The 25505-nt window shown below is 50.4% G+C and overlaps 1 protein-coding gene across 3 annotated transcripts in view; it reads left to right on the top strand.

The window, feature by feature from the left end:
- Positions 1 to 25505, top strand: part of Sipa1l3 (signal induced proliferation associated 1 like 3) — a 207223-nt gene that overhangs the window by 164467 nt on the left and 17251 nt on the right. For all 3 annotated transcript variants that reach the window (XM_036187739.1, XM_036187759.1, XM_036187749.1), the window contains 4 exons: positions 8421 to 8548; positions 11415 to 11533; positions 13215 to 13642; positions 22423 to 22644. In XM_036187739.1, the coding sequence (XP_036043632.1) occupies positions 8421 to 8548; positions 11415 to 11533; positions 13215 to 13642; positions 22423 to 22644 (897 nt within the window). The remainder of the gene's footprint in view (positions 1 to 8420; positions 8549 to 11414; positions 11534 to 13214; positions 13643 to 22422; positions 22645 to 25505) is intronic.

Raw genomic sequence — 25505 nt, forward strand, 5'->3', positions numbered from 1 at the left:
GTGCTCTACCACTGAGCCACACCCCAGCCCCTCACTGGGGGATTCTAGGCAGGGGCTCTACCACTGAGCTGCATCTGAAGGCCTTTCTCTTTTTTCCTTCCTTCCTCCCTCCCTTCCTCCCTTCCTTCCTTCTTTTAACATAGTTTCTTTAAGTTGTCCAGCTGTATCCCAGACAGGGCTTGACATTTGAGATCCTCCAGCCTCATCTTCAAAATAAAAACCTGTGCAAGTGTCGCCGCACCCAGTATCCGTGATTATTTTGACTTCTGTTTAGGTGAGAGGTTTTGGTCAAGTTTCCATTTTTGCCAAGAATGTCTGATTGCTCCAGCAATTTATTAGAAAGCCAGCCTTTCTCCAACATTGCTTTTGCTACTTAAAGCAAAAATGAATGAGAGGAACTAAATGGATACATTTGTATGCGTCCTTTTCTGGGTTCTCTGGTAGCTCTCATCAGTCTTACGGGATCTCAGGGAGTCCTCCCAGAAGCCTCATGAGGTAGACTGCTTATCCCCATTCTGCAGAAGCAAAACTGGGGCTCAGCAAAAAGACTCTCCTTGGCTAACAGGAGGCAGTCTGGATAGGAATCAGGCCTAAGACTGGCTGGGGTTGGCCCTGGTCAATCTCCTGCCCTTGAAATTCTGAACTTCTCTTCCAAATCATCGCCACATGCGTGGTTCCCTGGAGACCTGCTCACAGTCACACGCATGGCTGGGGGTTGCTCATTAGCTTCTCTAGACTGTCTCCTATGATCCTAGTTCTTCCTAGCCCACAGCTCTCTTTTCCAGGCTCCAGGGGTGCCTCGCCCCAACCTCTGCTACTCATGGCTCAGCATTTCCATCTCCACCTGTTGCTGACTTTGAGCATGTCAGGTGTTCCTGGCATACTCAGACCCTAAACCACCAGATTTAACTATCATAGCACATGGGTTACTTTTGTTGTTGCTATGAATGACTAGTCCACAGGAAGCCGCCTCAGGGAAGAAGGGTTCCTTGGGCTTAGTGCAGAGATGATAGTAATTCCTGGTGAAGAAGGCGTGTCTGCGATGGTACGGAGTGGCAGAGAGGCGAATGCTAATGCTCAGCTTGCTTGTATCCTCATTCATACCCATATCCTCACCCCTCAGTAACCCAAGCTAGCTTCACACCCATCATACAGCCAAGGACAGCCCTTAGCCCCTGAGCTCTCGCCTCAGCCAGAGTGCTGGGATTACAGGTATGTGATGCCACACAGGCTTACGTGGTGCTGGGATGGAGCCCAGGGCTTTGTGTATGCTAGCAAGCACTGCCAGCTGAAGTACTTCCCAACCCCGAGAACCACTTTTTGTTTTAAAAATGGGAGAACTTGGACAGGCTGTGGTAGCGCATGCCTTTAATCCCAGCACTTGGGAGGCAGAGGCGGGCAGATCTCTGAGTTCAAGGCCAGCCTGGTCTACAGAGTGAGTTCCAGGATAGCTGGGGCTGTTACACAGTAAAACCCTGTCTTGAAAAATAAAAAAAAATTTAAAAAAAAAAAAAAAAGGAAGAACTTGATATAACAAGTTCCAGGCCAGTCAGAGCTACACACTGAGGCCCTGTCTTTTATTTATTTATTTATTTATTTATTTGTTTGTTTGTTTGTTTGTTTATTTATTCATTCATTCATTCATTTATTTATTTGTCTATCTATCTATTTATTTATTTATTTAAAGTAGAAGGAAGAAGAGAAAGGAAAAAAGAACAAATGAACAGATTCAGGGAGGGGCAAAGAGGCAGAGAGGCAGTTAAGAGACCAGCTACTCTTACAGAGACCAGGGTTCAGTCCCCACATGCACATAGTGGCTCAGCCATCTGTAACTCGAGCTCCAGGGCATTCAGTACCCTCTTCTGGCCTCCATAGACACTGAACTCAAATGGGTCACATACATATATACAGCCAAAACACTTGTATACATAAATTAAAAATAAATAATAAATCTTTAGGGACTGGAGAGATGGCTCAGTACTTAAGATCACTTTCTCCTCTTGCAGAGGACCTGGGTTGGCTCCTAGCCACCTGCATTGTGGCCACAGCATTCTGTAACTCCAGTTCCAAAGGATCCAATACCATCTTCTGACTTCCACAGGCACTAGACATATATATATATGCATGCAGGCAAAACATTGAAACACATAAAGTTAAGTAAGTAAATAAATATTAATTTAAAAATAGTAAATAAGAAATAAATATAGATACATTGATATTTACTATTTTTTAAAGAACAAAAGATTCTACCAGGCACAGTGGTACACACCTATAACCACAGCAGTCTGCAAGATGATGCAGAAGGATCAAGGCCAGCTTGGACTACATAATAAGACCCACTCTCTAAATAAAGCTAGAGTGATGGAGCTAGGTCTCTCGAACCCTCAGTTGGCTTCTGGCAAAGTCACATTGATGTCTAGAACTTATATAATCCGTCAGTACTTATGTGAGTCATGTGAGAGAGGAAGTCACCATTGCAGCATCTTGGCTCCACCAACAGAAAGTGATGGTTGGGGGTGACAGCTAACTGTATCATCCCTTCTGTCCCCTGCCCTGTAATCACTCATCCACTGTCCCATCAGTGAAGGCAAGAGAGAGGGTCTTGGACCACACTTTCCACTTGCCTGCCACGCCTGTCTACCTTCATCTCTGCCCTGGTTCTTTCCTCTATAGTGGTAAGCAGAAATCTCAAGCCAGCCTCCTAGTAGCTTGGCCCTGATGACCCTTTGACACCTTCCCCTAATCTACTCAGAGTGCCCCAGAACTACAGCTACTCAGCACCCTGTACTTCCTCAGAACCCCAAACCTTTCATCTGGAAAGTGATTTTATTTTCCAAGCAAATAGAGTAATTAGCACACCTTAGATGAGATGGAAGGCAACCATCTCCTTCCAGGGATGTTTGCCCAGAGCTCTGCATACACGGCAAGATAAAGACTGTCTTCATTTCAGTGGAGTTGACCAAAACTTGTAAATGATAAAAATGGCCCCAGATGGGACGTCACAGCCTTTGAGAAAATGGTCAGCACAGGTCAGACAGCAGAAAATGGAGGTAACAAGAAACCCAGTTCAGAAAGGCAATGACAGCAGCTGGGGAGGTGGTGCAGAGGCCAGGGGACCTAGGTCAGTGCCTAGCACTCATGGGTACTGCAGCCATGGCTGTACACATCTATGGCCTGAGTGCTGAGGAGGCAGGGGCAGGCAGACTCAGACCTCAGAAGCTGGCCTGCCCAGCTAATGGGTGAGCTTGAGGTGCAGGTAATTTAAAACAAAACAAAACAAAAAACCCATGTAAGGTAAAAGAATCACAGAGGAGGACACCTGACATCCCACACATGTGCTACACATGTATTTGCATGTGCACATAGACACATACACAAGTGAATCTGGTATATGTTGATGATCCCAGCACTCGGGAGGCAGAGCCAGGCGGATCTCTGTGAGTTCAAGGCCAGCCTCGTCTACATAATGAGTTCCAGGACAGCCAGGCTGTTACACAGAGAAACCCTGTCTCAAAACAACAAACATAAACAAACAAACAAGCAGCTGTGAGGTGACTAGAGACAGCACAGCCTGTCCTGAGTGGGATTACGGAGAGAGGAAGCCAGCTGCAGATACCTGTCAGGTTAGGCTTGGCTGTATGACAGAGCCTTCTTTCTCCCCATTGTTGGAGCCTCTGCTCTTCATTTTGGATTTGGATTGTTTTGTGTTGTTTTGCTTTTCTGTTGCATTTTTAGCTAGTCTGTGTGCATGTGTATATTTGTGGCTGCATACATTCCAAGCGCAAGTGTGGAAATCAGGAGCAACTGAAAGTGAGTCCTGGGGATCCCATTCAAGTAGTCAGGCTTGGAGGCAGCTGCCTTTACCCACTGAGCCGTCTCACCAGCCCAGTTTGGTTTTGTAGTTTTTCTGTACTAGGGACTAAAGTCAAGGTCTCACACATAGTAGGCAAGCACTCTGCTGCTGAGCTACATCCCAGCTGCCTTGTTACTTTATATCTTGAGAATTAGTCTCATTAAGTTGCCTAGGCTGGCCTTGAGCTTGCCATCCCCCCAGGAGATTCCTTATATACTTTAACTGTTATTTCACTGGCCAGAACGCAAGGGAGCCTGGGAAGTGTGGTGAAGCCCAGTAGGAGGCCATGCAGAGCAGACACTGGGCAGCAGCCCATGGCTTGGCCGTTGGTGCTCTCCACCCTCCCTGGCTGACCCCAGCTTCTACTGACCTTTCCCTTTGGTGCTCAGGATTTGACACTGACCTCGTGGGAAACCAAATGAACCAGTCAGAGGCCTGGGAGGCATGGAGCACTAGCATTGGTCACAGAGGCTCAGCACTCCCCCAGCATCCAAGGCCGATGTCACTGGGTCACTTGGCCAAAAACACCAAAAGTGGGCTCAAAACCCATAGAAATATGTTCTATACCACAAAGGCATCTCAGCAGGGTGGGCTCAGGGAACACTCATCCCCTGTGGCCCAGCATTGTCCTTGTCATCTCCCCAGGCCCCTCAGCAACGGCCTCAGCTTCAGACTGATGGCAAGATCAGAGCTATTCATGGTGTTCTATCTAGGCCACGCCAGACCTGGAGGGGTGAGAAGCCACCTATATCATTACTTTTCTATTACTGTGATAAAGCACCATGGTCAAGGCAACTTGTAGAGGTGATTCCAGCATGTTATAGGCCATATTGGTAGAGCAGAGGCAGCAGGTGGCAGATGTGGCAGCTAGAAAAGCAGATGAGGGCTCACATCTTGAACTATAAGCACAAAAGAATGAATGAGCAAAGTCAAAATGGCTTGAACCTTTATACTTTTATGTTTGTTTGAGACAGGGTTTCTCTGTATAGCTCTGGCTGTCCTGGATCTCACTCTGTAGAGCAGGCTGGCCTCTAATCCCAGAGATCTGCCTGCCTCTGCCTCCCGAGTGCAGGGATTAAAGGTGTATGCCACTACCACTCAGTACCTTTAGACTCCTAAAGCCTACCTCCAATAACATACTTCCTCCAACAAGGCCACACTTCCTAAACCTCCCCAAACAGTGCCACTGACCAAGTATTCAAATGCCCAAGACCATGGGGACATCATCTCAGTCAAACCACCACGGCGTGTGTGTGTGTGTGTGTGTGTGTGTGTGTGTGTGTGTGTGTGTGTGTATACGTACGTGCTTGTGCACACAAGCATGTGCATGCACACGTGCGTAGTTAATGACTTACATGTAAGACAACTTGCAGGAGTTGTTTGTCTCTTCCTACCATGTGGACCCCAGAGACTGGACTCAGGTCATCAGACTTGGCAGCAAGTACCATTGCCCACAGAGGATAGCTTATCTTTCTTAGGAGCAAGGAGATGAAGATGCTTGCCAGAAGCCCCTGGGCTCCACTCCTCCCATTTCAGTCAGGTTATACTGGAAAATCTCTGAAACCTATGTTAATAAAGTTTTATTTGGGGTCTGAGGGGATGTAGTTCATTGTGCCTAAGAGTCTCAAGAAAAAAAAGGGTTGGAGATTTAGCTCAGCTGATAGAATACTTGCCTCAGCATGCACAAAGCCCAGATTCCTAAAATGGGCACTCGCCTATAATTCCAGGAGGCTCTGGAGTTCAAATTACTCCTCAGCTATATAGTGAGTTCAAGGCTAACATGGGCTACATGAAACCCTATCCCCAAAATAACGAAGTTTCTCATCTGCTCCGAAGTTGCACTTTTGGTTAACTGAGGACTTCACAGGACCCAGACTGTCCCAGCAGCTATTATCTCTCCCTGCTCCAACCAACCCCACCCCACCCCATCACTGCCCTTCCCCCAGATTGTCCCAGCAGCTATCATTCCCTATCACTTCCTCTTCCAGTTCATTGGTGAGAACTGGTCATAGCCACCAAGCCAGTCACAGGGGCCAGGAAATCTGGCCCATGACATTATGGAAGTAGAAAGTCACAAATAGTTTTTAGAAGTCTTTATTATAAACCCCCATTCATCCAAAACCGTGCCTTCTGCCTGTCCCTGACCCAGCCCCAGATAAACAGAAAAGGCCTGAGGTAGACTTACATGGGAGGTGAGGGGTGTTCGCTGCTCTAGAGGTGGTGGAACCTGGGAGAATGGAGCCAATGAGTGAGGTGGACTAAAGTCTCGTGCAATAGGCAGCTTTGTTCAGAGCATCAGGCAGTTTACATTCTGAAGGCTAAGAAGAATCATGTGAATAAAGTGCCCAATCGCAAAGACAAGCCGCACATGGCAGAGACATGTTTCTCCATAGAGTCATATAGACTAGTAACAATAGCTGATTGTAATGAATAATCTGAAGTGAACTCACTCTTGTCTGCTACATAGGAGGAGCATGAAAACGTGTTCCAAGAACAATTCCATGTCTTTGAAGAAGCAGGCCATAAGACTCCTGTCTTGATTTCTTGGAGTTTTCTCACATGCCCTTAGAATTCCCTTCACACGACTCCATTCTTGGACCGTGTTCTGACAGAGGGGGACACAGAGTCTACTTGCTTTTTGTGTCGCTGTGACCACGTGTCTGGCAAAAACAACTCAGGAAAAGAATTGATTGATGGTGTAATGGGGGTTGGTCCCTAGCTGCTTGGCTTCGTGTGCCTGTAGGAGCATGTGGAGGAAGATAACCGTTCCCATCACAGCAGGCCAGGAGCCAGAGCCGAAGGAAGCGACCAAGGACAGTCCCAACCCACTAGTGACCTATTTCTTCCAGAGAGAACTCACCTCCCTAAGTTTCTATAACAGTCCAAACAGCACCAGCAACTGGGGCCAAGCTTCTAAAACATGAGCTCTCACATGGAGTGTATTCATTCCAGATTCAAGCCCCAAAACAAGAGGTGTTCATAGCAGCCCCACGAGAGAACTCCTACCACCTCCCTTGAATTCTGCCCTTGCCTGTGGTATGTGTGGCTGTCTAGGGGCATCCCTGCTGTTTCTCCACTCCCCAACCTTGGCTATGATTATCAAACATAAAAACTACAGCTCAGCCCAGTACAATGGTACACACTGATAATCCTAGCACCAGGGAAGATGGGAGGCAGGAGGAGCTGTTCAAGGTCATCTTTGGCTAGATAACCAGTTCAGGCCAGTGTGGGCTACATGAGATGAAGTCTCAAAACAAGATAAAAACAAACGAAAGCAGAGCCAGCGAGATTTCTGAGTGGGTAAGGCACCTGCTGCCAACCTGAGTTCAGTCTCCAGATCCCCTATGGTGGAAAGAGAGACCAGACTCCTGCAAGGTGCCCTCTGACCTCTGCATGTGTGTTGTGGTCTAGGCACATGTGCACACACATAAATAAAAGTGATAATAGATATGTTTTGTTTTATTTTGTTTGAGACAGGGCTTCCCTGTGTAATGGCTCTGGCTGTCTGGGAACTCACTTTGTAGACCAGGCTGGCCTTGAACTCACAGAGATCCGCCTGCCTCTGCCTCCCGAGTGCTGGGGTTAAAGGCGTGTGCCACCACCACCAACAACAATAAAAAATATTTTTAAAAGAATGAATCATGGGGCTGGAGAGATGGTTCAGCAGTTAAGAACACTGACTACTCTTCCAGAGGACCTGGGTTCAATTCCCAGCACCCATATGGCACCTCACAGAGACATACATGCAGGCAAAACACCAATGCACACAAAGATAGATAAATCGTTTTTATAAAAAAGAGTCAATCACAAACCTAAAACAAAAACAAAAAACAACCATAACTCAATCAAGGTTCTTGCCCAATGGGAGCTGGGGTTTGAGTCCAAACCTGCCTTGTTTCTAAGCCACAAACCCGTGGGCCCTTCCTACTGTGGAATCCTCTTCCAACAGCAAAGGAACACGGGCATGACCTGTGGGCCGGACATCTCAGCTCCCCATGTGTCAGGTGTCAGACACAAGCCAAGTGCTGTCAAAAAGGGCCTGTTAAAGTCACCTCTTAACAGCTGGGGAGACTGAGGCCCTAGCCTAGAAATTGATTATACCTGGCCAGGCAAAAGACAACAGTGAGGTTGGAACTCATCCTATCCAGCCTGGGTCTGCTGTACCCACAAAATGCTGCCTGATTTGCCTAGCTCCCTCAGAGAAAGGGGAACCTGCAGGGAGCCTGAGGCCGAAGCTCCCAGGAAGGCTAGATACCCCCTTCTACATCCAAGAGGCAGAGGCCTGAGTAAGCAGGGCAGTTGCCCTAGTGAGGCTGCGCCCGCCCTCCTCGGGAAGCCTGCCGTGCCCTGCACTTCTGTTGCCACCACCCCCTGGCAGGCGTCCCAGGCGAGCCTCTTCTCTGAGCTTCAGTTACTAGCCGATCCCAGGCCGCCTCCCCGCCCTGCCAGCAGCTCATTGACCCAGCCCACAGCAGTCTCCTGAGTGTTAAAAAGCCACTGGCAAGCAGGTCCCGGGCTCCTCTGGCGCCGTCACCGGGACTTCACCTGTGTCCCCTCTACCTTGCAGGTACGCGGCCGCCCCACACCCGCTGCTGTCTTTTGACCCTCACTTTATGCACGATGGCATGTCCAGCGGTGACTCCTCTTCAGGTGGCCTGACTAGCCAAGAGAGCACCATGGAGCGCCCAAAACCAGGTAAGACACCCTGGGCCCCAATGCCATCTGCCCCTCCCCTAGGGCCTCTCCCTGATGGTCTGACATATGACCTCCCTTCTTCTTGGCTGGCTCTGGACTACATTGGCTATAAAATCATGTCCTGGCTTTGCTCATGTGCTCTGGATTCTGTGGCTCAGTGTCACGCTAGCTCCGGGCAGCCATGTGACTAAATGATGGGATTTCTGTACTTAGTATTCTTTTGTCTGAGTACACCCCACTCTAGTGCTTGAGGGGTGCCGAGGGGACAGTTTGGGCCGCTTCATCTAGCTCTTCATGAGCATGTGTTCCTAGACATGGAACAGTGGGATCATGTGTTTGACTTTCTAAGAAACTGCCAACCCACTCCTCTGAGTCCAGAGCTGTTTCCAGTCCCTGCTGTGCATCTCTCTGCTCTTTGAGGGCGTATGCCACCATTTATTCCTCCTCAGTGAGCTGGTCTTGCCTGGTGCTGCTCATGGGTCTGTGATCTGTTTCCAAGACAGATTTGTGCCCTTTTTTATTTTCCCACTCCATTCAGACAAGGAGAGATGTTGCCTGGCTCTTTGTCACACCAAAGTGCAAAATGAGGAGGAGCCTTTTCAAGCATTCAGCACAGGCCCCAGATGGGGGTCAAAAGACCCTGCTACTCCCCTTCTGTCCCTGGAGCCCCAGTACCCTCTCCCTCCCCTGAGCCCTTATTATAAGGTGACTAACACCTTCCCTGACGCACATACATGTGCACACATGTACACTGGAAAGATCTGTGTTAAGAAGTCATTAAGAAGTTTAGAACATGTAGAAGACCAAGAAAGGGGGAAATTCAAGAAGAGTGACAAGGAATGGCAAAGATCTGAAGCAGACACGGGGCTTTGCCCGGCCTCCATGCAATGAGCAGCCATGGTGTCAACAGCCTGGTTTTGTGTAATCGCCATATGCCTGGCATTGTACTAGGTGCCCCACGTTCCCTTCCGCTGAGTCACAGCAGCGGGCACCGTGACTATCCTACTGCAGAAATGAGGCAGTGAGGCATGGACGGGTTATCCCTTGCCAGAGGCTGTTGCTGGTGAGTGGCATAATGAGATTTGAACTGAAGCCTATTGGATCCCTCCACCATCTACAGGGTATGGATACAGCCACATGTTTCCTGTACCACAGAGCACCCAGGGTGGGAAAGTGTTAAACCGGCCCATCTTCCTCAGCAGGGTCATGGACTCTCGGGGCCCTGGGCTGCCCTGGGGCCTTCAGCTATGGGCTGGAAGCTCATGCTCCCATGGGCCTGGCAGCAAGTTTCCAGTCATACACAGGACCTCTGTGGTGACCCCATCCCTTGAGGGTCTAATGAGTCGTGCCTACCAGGCCCCTGAACTGCCTGTCCTTAGAATATTTTCCAAGCCCTTGCAGTTACTGCCAGTTGGGGACAGGCAGGGAACCCCAGAAAGATAGGGGCTGGGCAGCACAGACTGACGTCCACTTCCCACCTGACCATCTCTGACTGCGTGACTTTGAACCAGTTACTCTATCCCTCTGAGCCTTGATGGTGCTCTTCTATTCGAGATGGTTCCAGTACCTAGTTTACTAGTTCTGGGGCTGTCCAGCAAACTGATGTATGCAGACATGGTGCACATCTACAGTCCCAACACTGGGAAGATTGAAAGAGTAGGATCAGAATGAGTCCCGGGCCAGCCTGAGCTATATAGTGAATTCAGTCCCCAGGGACGTGTGCACACACACAAATAAATAAAGTAATAAAAATTTTAATAAATAAATGCAGGGCTGGGGAGTTGATTTGATGAATAAAAGCAGTTGTCACACAAGCCTGTTAACCTGCATTAGATCCCTAGATCCCACACAAAAGCCAGGTGTGGTGGGTGATGTGCATCTGTAATCTATTTTTTTGGGGGGAGGGGGGTTCAAGACAGGGTTTCTCTGTGTAGTTTTGTTGCCTGTCCTGGATCTTGCCCTGTAGCCCAGGCTGGCCTCGAATTCACAGAGATCTGCCTGCCTCTGCCTCCAGAGTGCTGGGATTAAAGGTGTGCGCCACCACCGCCCAGTGCATCTGTAATCCAGATGTGGTGGTGTGCATCTGTAATCCTAGCATTCGAACAGCGACAGGAGAATCGCCCAGAAGCTCGGGCCAGCTTGCTTGGAATGAAGCAGAATAAAGAAGAAGAGATACCCCACCTCAATAAATTGGAAGGAGAGAACCAATTCCCAAAAGCTGTCCTTGACCTCCACACATATGCCGTGGCACTCAAGCGCCCACACTCACACACACAGAGGTGAAATAAATAAAAGTTAAATAAGGCCGGGCAGTGGTGGTGCACGCCTTTAATCCCAGCACTCGGGAGGCAGAGCCAGGCGGATCTCTGAGTTCGAGGCCAGCCTGGTCTACAGAGTGAGTTCCAGGAAAAAGGCACAAAGCTACACAGAGAAACCCTGTCTCGAAAAACCAAAAAAAATTAAAAAAATTTTAAGAAAAAAGTTAAATAAAATGTAAAGACCTTCCACTCCATCAGTGAGGTTAAAGAATGCCCGGAAGGAAGTGAGCATGTCCTGTATAAAGAGACGCCCCCACTGGCCATACACAGCAAGTGTGCTCAGCCTCCTTGGGAGACGATGAAGGAAGGTTATATAGTTCACTGAGTTAGCCTCATGAGACTCTCAGAATGCTTCCTGGCATGTAATATGTGCTCAGTAAATACCCACTGCAACTGAGTCCTGCTGCAGCCCAAGGCATGCATTGGTAGAGACTACAGAGCAGACAGGTTAGTCAGAGTGGAACCATGCAGCCATAGTTTAGGGTAGATTCTTCAGGCCCTGGCCTGCATCACTCCTTACCTCCTGTCTGTCTCTTCTTTCCCTGCAGAGCCTCTGTGGCACGTGCCGGCCCAGGCCCGACTCTCAGCCATAACTGGAAGCAGCAGCAGCAAGCATCCCTCCAGGCAGGACGCAGCTGGCAAAGATTCTCCCAATAGGCATTCCAAAGTGAGTCTGTGCCTTGCCCTGCCCGGCCTACCCTGCCTCATCCAGGGAGTGAGGCCTGTAGTGCTGGCTACTAGCTGGCGTTTTTCCTGGGCACATGGCTGCTGAGGGCTGGGTGGCTTTCTCTGGGTGTGGCTTCTGTAGGTGCATCCTCAGCCAGTCTTTCCCCAGAAGGATGCAGTGCAGGTCTGCAATGGGCAGTGGGTGAATCCGAGACTCACATGCTGTCCCTCAGGGCCTCCAAACCCTCTACTGGGCCCCTCTCCAGGATCTGCATTATTGAAGTAGTAGGATAAGAGGGGAGAGGTTCGAGGGAGAGATGTTTAGCCCAGGCCAGAGATGGAATGAGTCATTTCCACCTACCTTGCAATGGCTGGGACTCCATCTCTGCCAAGAAGGCAGGGAAATGGAGTCCTGTCTATCTAGTTTGGTCTTGGCAGCCTTGCTCCACATGCCGAGCATTGGGACTGTAGTGAAGAGGACAGAGGAGCCACTGTCCTCAGGAGGCTGACTCCCAGTGTGGCAGCAGTCAGTGAATGGACTGAACATTTATAAATTGCTAAAAAGCCCAGTTACGGTTGCTTGACGGACATTGCGGCCTTAGGTAATATCATCAGCAAAGCCCTGGGAGTGTCTTAGTCAGGGTCACGATTGCTGGAGTGAAAACACACCGTAGCAGCTGGGGAGGAAAGGGTGTCTTCAGCTTATACTTCCACAGCACTGTTATCATTGAAGGAAGTCAGGGTTCAAACAGGACAGGAACCTGGAGGCCGGAGCTGAGGCAGAGGCCATGGAGGGTGCTGCTTATTTATTGGCTTGCTCCCCACGGTGTGCTCAGGCTGCCTTTTCATACAACCCAGGGCCACTGGCCCAGGAATGGCATGATCCACAATGAGCTGGGCCCTCCCCCACCAATCACTAAGTAAGAAAGTGCCCCACAGGCGTGTCTTAGATGAGTTTTCAGATGACTTTAGCTTGTGTCAAGTTGGCATAAAGCTACCCAGCACAGGAGGTGACTTTGAATGAAGTTAGGAAAGAGCCGTAAAAAGAGCTGAGAGAAGAGTGTCACAGACAGAGGGAGCAGCAGGTGCAAAGACCCTGAGGCTTGTGCCTGGTACATCATGCTCTAGAGAGACGGGGAGATGGGGTTAGACACAGAACGTGAGTCAGACCGCCAGGGGCTCATGAAAGTCCCCTGAAATTGCCACAGGAGAGTTTCAAGCAGGGAGGGGGACATGGTTCCATGCAGATGCTCACAGCTTTCCTCTGGCCACATGAGATGGAGAGGAGGTACTGCAGTGGCCCCGTGGGAGGTAATGGCAGACAGAACCCAGGGGGAACGGGAGCACACCATCATGACAGTTCCAGCATGTGTCTGCAATACACAGGCAGCAGGTTTGCAGGGAGGGTGCTGAAAAGATGGAGGTACCATGGTGAAAGGGTTAGGAGGAGGCCCCAGACCTCAGTTTGAGATGTGTTGATCTGAGCACCAGATGAGTCAGGGCTTTTTATCACACACCTATTCTACAGATGTATAAACTGAGGCAGGGAGAAAGTAAATCACTTGTCTAGGGTAGCTATACCAGTAGAGGAAGAGCCATGATGTAGACATGCCTGGCTCTGGGGTGCTAGTATGGGCAGAGGCTCCCACCCCTAGAATCTAGGTGACACACTTGCCTTTCAGGGCGAACCTCAGTACTCAAGCCATTCCAGCAGCAATACCCTCTCCAGCAATGCCTCCAGCAGCCACAGTGATGACCGATGGTTCGACCCTCTGGACCCCCTGGAGCCAGAGCAGGACCCCTTCTCCAAGGGTGGCTCCAGTGACAGTGGCATTGACACCACGCTCTACACCTCCAGCCCCAGTTGCATGTCCTTGGCCAAAGCACCCAGGCCTACCAAGCCACACAAACCTCCTGGAAGTATAGGCCTTTGTGGCGGGGGCCGGGAGGCAGCCGGAAGACCCCACCCTGCAGACCGCCGGCGGGAAGTCTCCCCTGCACCTGTAGTAGCTGGCCAGAACAAGGGCTACCGGCCGAAGCTGTACTCCTCAGGCTCCAGTACCCCTCCAGGCCTGGTCGGGGGCAGCCGAGACCCACCAAGGCAACCCAGGTAAGACCCCACACCAGCTCCAGGTCTTCCGGGAGACCCTGGCAACCTCTCGCTGACCCCATGACCCTAATGGCAGCTCCTTCCCCAAAACATGCTTGCTGATAATTGTGCTTGCTTGCAGAGTTGGGATGGAGGGCACATGCTACATACCCATCAGCCTCCAAAAATCTAGCTGGATAGAGAAGTCTGAGTCTCTGTCTTCATCTGTCTCTGGTTCTCTCTGACCCTCTATCTTCTCTCTCTGCTTTCTGTGACCAATGGTTTTTAACTCTGGGGGAGTTTCAGATCTTACCTGTCACAAGTGTGTTCGTCTGTGGCTCAAATAAATAGAGGCCTAACAATCTCCTGACAGACTCCAGAGAGGGTAGTGTAGGCTGCCGTGGGACTTGGTAGGCCTTGAGGACTAGACCCTGGCACCTTGTCCTTAAGCTCTTACCATGCTGGCAGGCTCTCTTGTCTCAAGATGGGGTCAGAGGACAAAGGGGAGTTGCCGCATCTCTGCTACCCCCACTGTATGGAGAAAGCAAATGCTTCCCAGAGCCAGCCACAGCTGGTGGGGTCATGTGACTATCCCAGCTGCAACTGAGGTCTGCAAAGGCACAGCTTGCCTTTGAGCAGGAGCCCCCAGACCCTACCCTGATTGACTCGTGTAGCAGGAATCTTACCAGGTCTTGTTAATAAAATCAAACCTTGGCCAGGTATTGGGGTGAATGCTGGAAGATCAGAGAGACAAAATAAGCCACAGCTCCCTCACCTTGTCCGTTCCTCAGCTGATCCTGTTTCCTCAGACTGGAGGTCTCTGAGTCCTCATCCAAATGGGTCTCAGCTGAACTGTGCTGCTCAAAAGCCTGAAAGCTTAACTAGCCAAGTGCTGCTAGTTTCTGGTCTTCACACCTTATATATCTTTCTGGTTTCTACCATCACTTCCTGGGATTAAAGGCTCGCTTTCTGGGGTTAAAGGTGTGAGTGAGTCACCATGCTTGGCTGTATCCTTGAACAGATGAATTTCTGCCTCTGGAATGCTAGGATTAAAGGCGTGTGCTACCACTGCCTATCCTCCATGTCCAATATTGTGGCTGTTCTGTCTCTGACCCCAGATGAGTTTATTAGGGTGCACAATACTTTGGGGAACACAATATCACCACAGACTCAAGTGGGTTTCCCACCCCACAGCCTGATTTCTGCCTCAGTGGGTTGGGTGGGATGCAAGAATATGCATTTTTTAAAGGTCTTAGCTGTCAGTGGCTGTGGTCTCAGGACCGTGCTTTGAGAAGTATGAGTGGGGGGAGTGACGACTACCTCAGCCCGCAGATTCCTCCAAGGGTCTCCAACATTTGAAAACTACCATGGGTGGACTGGGAAGGTACAGTGCTTGCCTAATACTTGCATGGCCCTGGGTTCAAATCCCAGAACTACAAGAAGAAATAGAGTTGAGAAAGAGAAATGAAAAGCAGCAGGTCAGGAGTGTCTGAGTCCTCAGCTACCCTGATCTGAGGGAGCCCAGGAGGGTTGCCATGGAGACAAAGAAAGACAGTGCAGGAGCTATCTTAGGCCACCTTCCTAGACCAGTAGTTCTGAACTTCCGACCCCCCTGACTGCTTTACTTCACTCACTCACTCATTCATTCATTCAGCATATCTCTTAGAGATCTGTGCTGGCCTATGTAACTCCGTCCCGTTTCTCACCACTGATGACACTGAGCCATTACTCAGAACAAGGCAGAGCTTTGTGCCTACTGAACAGTGCAGAGGTGTGAAGGCAAGAGAGCACAGCATTTCCAGCCTGTGTGGTCCCTGTTCTTGGCACAATGGTGGGAACTGGACCTGGTCGCACGGGACTTTAATCTCAGCCACTTGGGAGACTGAGGCAGAATGATCACCAGTTCAAAGCCAGCCTGGGCGGCTTAGTGAGGCTCCGTTTCAGAGCAAACACAGCAAGTTAAAGGTGAACTGGAGGTGTAGCGAGTGTTTGCCTCACTGTTGAGCAAGGTTCAACCCTAGCACTGAAAAGGAACCAGTTTTGTAGGGTTTTGAGACCTATGGGATAAGGGCAGTAGCAATGCCAGGCCTGGATGGTGGGTGAGGCAGGGGTGGGAACAAATTACCCCTGTATCTGAGAGAAGTATTTGCTGAACCCAGAAGTGGAGGGAGTGAGAGAGGGGAGCCCCACTATACAACTGGGCCCTGGTGGTTGGGAGCTTTAATTTGCATATAGACAATTGATGCTAATTGCAAATCATTCTTATCTACTCATTAAAGCTGCTTCCTGAAGTTTTCTCCTAGGCAACCGGGTTTTAGTGTAGAACAGCATTTCCCAAAATGGGGTGCCTGAGGTGATCTGGGTGGAAAGAGGAGGGAGATGTTTTCTCTTAAATGGATATATGTTTCCTTATGAAGCATCAGCGCTTCCAACCCACCCCAATAGTACAGACACTGCCCTGGACCAGTTACCATCAATGAGATAAGATGGCTTGCTTGCTCTCTCCTCTGGGGGCTGGGACTCTGTTTTTGGACTGGACCTTATTCTGCAGCCCTGGCTAGTATGGAACTCACTGTGTAGCCCTGGATAGCCTCAAACTTGTGGTGGTAATCCTCCTGCCTCTGTTCCTGAGGTGCTGGAAGTACCCCCTAGTTGCCACACACCATGTTAAAGCTGAGATGATTTAAAGAAACATATTCAGTCAGGTGTAGTGATGTAAACCTGCCATCGTAGTACAGGGAAGGTAAAGACAGTGAGATTGTGAGATCCAGGCCAACCTAGGCCACATGGCGAGAGCATGTCACACACACACACACACACACACACACACACACACACACACACACACACGTATTGTTCCAGACAGTGCATCGAGTTGTCAGTGTTCCCCCACCCTCCCAGTTTGCACAGTGCCATGGATACACACATATTCCCCTACACAGTCGCTGGTCACTAACTTGGGCCAGACCTGGTCTCAGGAGACCCCAGGCACCCCTGCCACCTGCTGGCCACACTGTGCCTGGTAGCAAACAGCCCCACAGCCTTCTGCATCTACTATTGTAGGCCCAGTCCTTGGGAATAACAGACAGTACCCAGAGAACCCTGATCTGAACAGGCCTGCCATGAGAGTTCCGGACCTTGTCTTCACCCCACAGCATTCTCTGTTGCCTGGATCTTACCGTTTATTCATAAGCGTGTGTGTGTGTGTGTGTGTGTGTGTGTGTGTGTGTGTGTGTGTGTGTGTGTGTCAGGCCTAGTGTTGGCTGGCGCCAGGGAGACAACAGGCAGATGGTAACAAAGCCATGGGCAAACCGTGCTAGTAGGCAGCCTCAGAGGAGGCTGGCCAGGTGTTTCCAGTCCAGGGTGCAGTTATATGTGGGTGCTTGCTTTGTCAGTGTGTGTGGGGGGGGGGCGGTTCTGGGAATCAAACCCAGGGCCCATGCTAAGCCCCATAGCCCTGACCTTGGGCACTGACCAAAAAAATCAAACAAACAAAAGCCACCCAGGCCTGGAGGCACAGGCTGCTAGTCTCAGCACTCTGGAGGCTGATGCAGAGGGATTATGTTTCTGGCCCAGCCTAGGCTACATAGTACAACCTTTCTCAAATTTTAAAAGCAGCAGAGAAAGGTTGCAGAGGGGTTCTCCAGAGGGGGAGCAGTGCGTACAAGGGGCCAGGGCTGGGGAAGATGGTGGAGCTGGCATGTCTCTGAGCACAGGCCCGACGGTGGGCAAGGGAGATCATCAAGGCGCTCCATTACTAGTATGGGTGCCACTAAGTGCCTAAGTGCCAAGGCCAGCCAGGAAAGGCTTCAGCGGGAGGAGACTGGGCAGGTCTGTGCTGCTGCTTCTAACAGTGTTTGTGCACACGGTGTACCACACAAGAACGGTGCATGTCAGAGGCTGGCTTTATGAAGTCAGTGCTTTCTTTCTGCCTTTACGTGGATTGCAGAAATCAAACTCGGGCCACTAGGCTTGTGTGACAAGTGCCCCCTGGCCCCAGATCTAAGGAGGTTTGAGGGCAAGACAGGAGGCGGAGTCCCAGGGAGGGCGAGGCTGACCTGAAGAGGGTGCAGGCCTGGAGCAGATGCATAAGAGGTAAGCTGCTGCTAATTGCTGTAAGCGAGGAGCCATGGCCACCGTGGCGGGAGGGGTGGGGCAGCTGGAAAAGCCCATTTCACCGACCAGCCAAGCCCAGCTCTCTTAGACATTGTTCCAGACTCTTCCGTGCTCTAGGGAACAGGGTCCAGTCCCTCCTTTGTGGAGCTGACATTTTACTGCAGAGAGGAAACAGATGGACAGACAGACAGCAACCAAGTGATACACAGATGGCAACCAAGGCAGAGGAGAGAAACGGGGAGGCAGACAGTGTCTTGATTTATCGTAGAAAACAAGGGTCCTGGCAGCCCGACAGCAAATGCCAGCACCTAACTGGTCTGTTTTGCAGTACTCTGGGAATATCAGGTGACCAGAGGTTGGGGCAGATAGCCAAAGAAAGCATGGCAGGAGGTCAGATTGGCACAGAGGGCAGAAGCCCTGCTCCAGAAAGTTCAATACTGTGAACAGTGGCTAGGATTGGGGGGGGGGGGGGGGGCACGGAAACCATGGAAGGTGGCAAGCCCATAGGGTAGGTAGGTAGGTAGTAAGATGGACAGATCTATCTTGTTTGTTTTTAACATCACTCTGGCTGCAGGCCTGTAATCCAAGTACTCAGAGGCAGAGGCAAGGAGAACATGAGCTGAAGGCCAGCCTGGGCTACACAATGAGACCCCTGTCTTACTTGAGAGAAACAGGCTGTTTAAGGGAAGGGAGGATAGAGGACAGAATTTGAAAGCTGTTGGGAAGAGATGGGCCTGGCCACACCCAGAGAAGCCGCACCCACTCCCCTGGCCCTAGCCCCAGCCCCTTCCTCGAAGCCCACACAGCCTGTAGCTGCTTGTGAAGGTCCATGACTTCAGCAGCTTCACAGATATTACCCCATTCTACCCCAGACATTCGTCATGGAAGCCCAACTGCCAAGCCCCTGCCCGGGGCTGGCGCCTGTCCTGGGCACCTGAATGACCCAGCAAGCCCAGACACATAACTACCTGGCCCAAAGCAGTGCACATGCCAAAGTCTTCTGGTTTCCAGAGCAATTTGTCAGTCAGAGCTGGGGATCAGAGACTCGGCTCCACGTGGAGCTGACGCAGCTGGGCGTTCCCAGCAGGCAGGAAGCACGTGGCTTTGCTTCCCCAGGCTTGCTAGCAGTCTCCGGATCTGTCGGGGGCTCCATCTCGGGCACAGCCCTAAAAGGTAACCCGGGGGTCTGCTGGGGCCCACCCTGCTGTGTCAGGAGACTGGGGCCACAAGTGATAGATCTGCTCAGGGAGTCACAGTTAGCAATGGGGGAAACCCAGTCTGTTTTCCTAGGACTAAGGGGTTGAGGGAGTGCCTGACAGAGAGACCTGTGGACAAAGGGGCAGCTCAAAGGCCCTGGGGTAGAAGCACTCCTGGGTATTTGAGGACTAAGCATTGTGTAGCTTCTGCAGATGAGACAGGCAAGTGAAGAGACTGGGGACACAGGAGATGGCAGGTGGAGTGGGGACTCTGCTTGTCTGCATGAGCTGAGACCACAAAGAGTTCTGGAGTGTTGCACGTTCCCATAGGGTCCCTGTGGCTGTGAGGAGGACACAGAAGGCAGGTAGCCTAGAAGAGCCAGTGGTAGCTGTCCTGGCGGGTGGCACTTGGTAGTGGTGGCAAGCAGTGTTAGGCATAGGATCCAGATGAAGTCCTCACTCCAAATCCTTGCTGTTTCACTCCTGAAGAGGCTACAGGGTGGGTGTGGCCCCTGTTAAGATCCCGCCAAAGAATCAGAATATGATCATTTCAGACCCTCAGGTCATGGCAAACATGGGCGTGTGGGGTCGGGGTGGATCCAGCAGGTAAGCCGGGTGGTGAGCGGCCAGACCCCTGGGCCGTGTGAGCATGTTGTTCCCGCGTGACCTCCTTACGCTGTGTGTGTCAGAGTCTTAGCTCCACCACTTTTGCAGTGTGAACGCCTTCAGGCCCTCAGTCTCTGAACCCACCTTCCTGTCCATCGAAGGGGATAATAACAGAAGCCCAGGCTGGGCATGGTGGCCCGCGCTTGTAATCCTAGCACTCAGGAGGCAGAGGCAAGAGGATCAGGAGGCGGTCAGGTCATCCTCAGCTACACAGCAAGTTGGAGACCAGCCTGGGTACATGAGATCCTGCCTCTAAAAATTTGATGATAACAGTAACAGAGCAGAGCTAGGGTCCAAGGTCATGAGGACAAAATGAAGCTGTGAATTTAAAGGACTTAGCACAGGGCTCCATCCAGAGCTGGGTTATCTGTTTATTACGCCTTTATCCTGACAATAATCATCTCGAGAACACAGAAGGGGTGAGGTTTGTCCCGCTCATCCATCCCATATGTACTATGGACAAGTTATTTAGGCTCCCCAAGCTTCACTGTCTCCGCCTGAAATATGACAGTGACTCCTACCTACATGAGGAACTGTCAGGTGCTGTATGGCAAATGTTTGATACCAAGCCAACGTCTTTGCAGTCAGCCACATCCCTACCACCCAGGCCAACCCTGCTCTTTCCCCAAAGGCAGGGCCGCAGCTCTCCACTTTGTACCGTCATCTACCTGGGACCACCTACCCGTCCCTTCAGAGCCTAGATGGAGCAGTTACATTGCTCACGAAGCCAATGAGCTGTGTTCACCCAGCCTGTGGCTAAAGCAAGGGGCAACAGTGTAGGAGGCATCTCCCCACACCCCTGCCCTGCCTTAGCTGGAGCAGGGCTCATAAGCCCTGGACAGGCCAGCTCCATACCCTTGCAGTTCAGGGAACACCACAGGGAGCTCATGCCTCAGAAGAAAGCAGGCTCACTAATGGGAAGGGACAAAGCCAGTGTGCCTATGGAAGCAGGCTTGCAGCTTTGCTCATCTGGAAGCAAAGGGCAGCTCTTCATCCACAGGCCTCACGTCCACAAATACCATGTTAAAACAAAGGCCTGCTGTGATTGCTTCTGCCGCTTCCTTTTTGCTTGGGACCACCTGTGTATGGTTTAATTTTGCCTCCATACGTTCCCGTCATTTCCACATTAATAGCTCCTGTACACAGCTTTTTCTTCTAACTTGTCCAATCCAGTTCATTGAAATGCTTTTTTTTTTTTTTTTTTTTGGAGACAGGGTTTCTCTGTGTAACAGCTCTAGCTGTCCCGGAATTTGCCCTGTAGACCAGGCTGGCCTTAAAATCACAGAGATCCACCTGCCTCTGCCTCCCAAGGGCTGGGATTAAAGGTGTGTACCATCACCACCTGGGACGTTGAGGCGAGAAGATTGCTGTGAGTTTCAGAAGATTGCTGGGAGGTAGTGTGAGACCTTGCCTCCCAACCAATCACAAGAAGAAAGCCTTACCTGCTGGCACTGTTGGCTTCCCAAAGGCCAGTGCCGTTGATAGCAGGGGTCAGATCGAAGGGGCTAGGGAGCCAGCTCAGTGGGTGAAGGTGCTTGCTGCGTAAGCCTGGCAACCTGAGTTCAATTCCAAAACCCATGTGGACAGTGAACAGAGAACCAACTCCACAAATTCGTCCTCATGCCTCCACACATCACCCACCCCCGTGTACACAATAATAATAAGTAGATCTTGAAGGTAAAAATTAGAAGTCAGTCCTGGTGGCACACACACCTTTAATCCCAGAGATCGGGAGGCAGGTCTCCGAGTCTAGGCCAGCCTGATCTACATAGTAAGATCTTATCTCAAGCAAAAAAAAAGTTTTCTTTTTGTTTTAGAATATAGAGTTGTGGTTTTAGGTCAGTTAGATAGAGTGATACTTTGGTGCTCAGGTGTTTTTTTAATGATTGAGTGAAGCTGGAGAGCTGACTTGGTGATTAAGAGCACAGGACTCGATTTCAGTTCCCAATACCCAAGTCGTCCAGCTCACAGTTGCCTATACCTCCAGCTCTAGAGAATCCAGTACCCTCCTCTGGCCTCCTCAGGCACCAGAACTCATGTGGGCATACACACTCTGACACATTCAGATAAATAAAAAGTATAAATATTGGGGTCTGACCACTATGAACTGAATGCTCTGAAATAGTGATCCAAAGTAAGCCTTACTTATATAAACCATATATGTATATGATCTGTATATGGTATGGACTTATATGTGGTACATACATACATACATATGTGTGTGTCCCCAAGACAAGGTTTCTCTGTGTAACAGTCCTGGCTGTCCTGGAACTTGGTCTATAGACCAGACTGGCCTCAAACTCACAGAGATCCACCTGATTCTGCCTCCCAAGTGCTGGGATTAAAGGCGTGCACCACCACCACCCAGCATGCGTGTGTGTGCATGTACATGTAGAGGTGAAAGGTTAACTTGGCACCAGTCTTTCGTGATCACTGTGCAGTGTATAAATGGAGGCCTCATCTCTCACTTGAACCCAGAGCTCACTGGTTCCAGCCTCCTGGGGTACCCTGCCTCTGCTGTCTGCTAGGATTACAGGCGGGCTGCCACACCTACCCATGTGGGTGCTGGGGATCCAGACTCCACTCCCCACTCTCGTGCAGCAAGTGCTTTGCCCCAAGAGCCATGCCCCAGCCTCTTCTCCTTTTCAAACAGCCTCTTGTGTCAACCTAGCTGGTTGTGAACTTTATGTAGCCACAGCTGACCTGAGTGCTGGGATTAAAGTGTGCAGCACCGTATTTAACTATTGCTGGAATCTGCTTCAGCAGCGATGTGTTTGTGTCTCCCCTGTGTGAGTGACTCCTGGCTTTGTCTTCCTCTTGCAGTGACATGGGCTCCAGGGCTGGCTACCCCGCTCAGGTTTACAAAACAGCCAGTGCAGAGACCCCCCGGCCCTCCCAGCTCACTCAGTGCAGCCCCTTCCAGCTCTCCACGTCTGTCCCCAAGTCTTTCTTCTCCAAGCAGCCTGCACACAACAAGCATCCAACCGGATGGAAGAGAACAGACGAGCCCCCGCCACGGCCACTCCCCTTTGTCGACACAAAGAAGTAAGTGCCATTGAGAGACCGACCACGGGCATCTCTGGGACAGGAAGAGGGTGACTCGCTGTATTCCACACCCTCTAGGCTGGGGTGTGACTCAGTGGTAGAGCCCCTGCCTAGAATCCCCCAGTGAGGGGCTGGGGTGTGGCTCAGTGGTAGAGCCCTGCCTAGAATCCCCCAGTGAGGGGCTGGGGGTGTGGCTCAGTGATAGAGCCCCTGCCTAGAATACCCCAGTGAGGGGCTGGAGTGTGGTTCAGTGGTAGAGCCCCTGCCTAGAATCCCCCAGTGAGGGCTGGGGTGTGACTCAGTGGTAGAGCCCCTGCCTAGAATCCCCCAGTGAGGGGCTGGAGTGTGGTTCAGTGGTAGAGCCCCTGCCTAGAATCCCCCAGTGAGGGCTGGGGTGTGATTCAGTGGTAGAGCCCCTGCCTAGAATCCCCCAGTGAGGGGCTGGAGTGTGGTTCAGTGGTAGAGCCCCTGCCTAGAATCCCCCAGTGAGGGCTGGGGTGTGACTCAGTGGTAGAGCCCCTGCCTAGAATCCCCAGTGAAGGAGAAGTGGAAATGTGGCTCAATAATAGTATTACCTAGTATTCATAAGTTACTGTTAATCCCCTGCACTACAAATACAACAACAACAACAACAGCTTTCAAAGAGCTTTTAGGTTTTAATTGAAGAATACGATAACCAGTGTTTATTTTGTACTTACCAGGTGCTAGGCTCAGTTCTGGGTTATTTTTCATATGTAAAGATTATTTTTTAAAAAAAAAAAAAAAAAAAAAAGGAAAGAAAGAAAAAAGCTGGGCAGTAGTTGAGCGCTCCTTTAATCCCACACTCAGGAGGCAGAGGCAGTCAAATCTCTGAGTTTGAGGCCAGCCTGGTCTACAGAATGAGTTCCAGGACAGCCAAAGCTAGACAGAAAAATCCTGTCTTGAAAAACAAGCAAAAAAGATTATTGATGATTATTCATGTACTGAAGAGAGGCACACATGTGCAAGTCAGAAGATGCCTTTCAGGAGGCAGCTCTCTCCTCACTCTGTGTGGGTCCCAGGGATCAAACTTGGCTCGTCCAGTCTGGCAGCAAGCCCCTTTCCCCATTGAGCCATCTTGCTGGCCTCTTCTAAGTGCATTCATTTACTGAAGGTTCACAACATCTCCCTGAGGACATGATATTCTCCCCACTTAATAGATGAGGCAACTGAGGCTCAGGGTTCGATGCTAGTGGGAGATAGCCCTTGTATCAGAATCCACATAGCCAAGGCCAAAGCTCCTATCCTCTAGGATAAGGAATTAATGCCCTCCTCCATCTGTTCTTACCAACACCTTCTTTCCTGACCTGGATGGAGCTGTTTAAATCTGTGGGTGACATAGAGCTTGGAGGGAAAGAGGTACCAGGAGACAGAAGAGGGTCCCTGGAGGTATCAGCAGGCTCTGAAAATCCAGTTCACAAGTCTCACTGACAGCCAGAGGGGACTCTGAAAATTAGACTCTGGCATTCTCCCCTTCTTACAGTATCCAGCCACCCCTCTCCAGGGTTAAAGTTGGAGGTTCAGGGTCACTGGGCATGTTCTGTATCAAGCACTTACATACCATGTTTCTTGCACAGACTCCTGACCAGATCCTGCCTGATCTGTGCCTTACCTCCATCCTTCACTCTGCTCCAGCTACACTGACCTTTCGCTGGGCCTCAAATTTAATGCATGCTGACCCCACCCCAGGGCCTTTGCTCTGCCTCTTTCCCTGGCCTGGAACATTCTCATTCCAGATAGTCTAAGGCTAACGCCATCTCCAGACAGGTCTTTGCAGGCTGGATAGCCAAGTCCCCATTGTCAGTGTGTCTCTTCACTCTGTTCTACTTTACATTTTTTCCCACTGAAAGATAGGTGCTACTGTCTTGGTCATGGGACACAGGACAGTTTTAAAGGAGGTGGCAGGGTCTCCCACTGGATGTCTCTCAGTTCTGGAGGGGACGGCAGGGCCTTCCCTGTAGCCATGAGGGAGAGATGGTGTGTTCGGGCGCCTTCTCTAGCATCATGGACTTTGCTGGCTTACTCTGGCCTTCCCTGGCTTACAGGAGGAGCTGCTTTACTTCCCATTACTCATTCCATCTTCATAGACCTCTCCCTCCGTGCCACCTTTCCCAATCTTCTCAGATTCACATCCATCCTGTCAGCTTCATTTCAACTTGATTACCTCGCCAAAGGCCCTGTTTCTAGATGAGTTCACATGCACATTGTTTTTTTGTTTTTGTTTTTGTTTTTCCACCCAGTACCTTGTAAATGCTAGGCAAGCGCTCTACCCATGATCTGGATCACATCTCTTTTTTCCCCCACTGATGTTGGCAGCGGAACCCAGAGCCTTGTAAACACTAGACAAGAGTCCTGTTCTCTGAGCTACATGCTTAGCCCTTGATTTTATTTTTTTTTAAGATCTAATAATTTATTTTGTTTGCAGTGTTCTGCCTGCATATGTCCCTGCAGGCCAGAAGAGGGCACCAGATCTCATTATAGATGGTTGTGAGCCACCATGTGGTTGCTGGAAATTGAACTCAGGACCGGCCTGCTCTTAACCTCTGAGCGTCTCTCCAGCCCAGCCCCTGGTTTTATGAGACAGAAACTTGTACTGCCTGTCTTCCAAGTGCTAGGGGTATAGATGTGCACCACCAAGTTTGGCTACAGATATATTTGTTAAAATCACAAATATAAAAGACTGACTAAATGCTTTATTTTTTTGAGGTTTACTTATTTTTATTTTATGAGTATGGATGTTTGCCTGTATTATAGTATGTGTACCATATGCATGCCTGGTGCCCATGGAGACTAGAAGAAGGTGTTGGATCCCCTAAACTGGAATTACAGGCAGTTCTGAACCG

The sequence above is a fragment of the Onychomys torridus genome, chromosome 1 (genome assembly GCF_903995425.1).
Source record: "Onychomys torridus chromosome 1, mOncTor1.1, whole genome shotgun sequence".
Taxonomy (NCBI): Eukaryota; Metazoa; Chordata; class Mammalia; order Rodentia; family Cricetidae; genus Onychomys; species Onychomys torridus.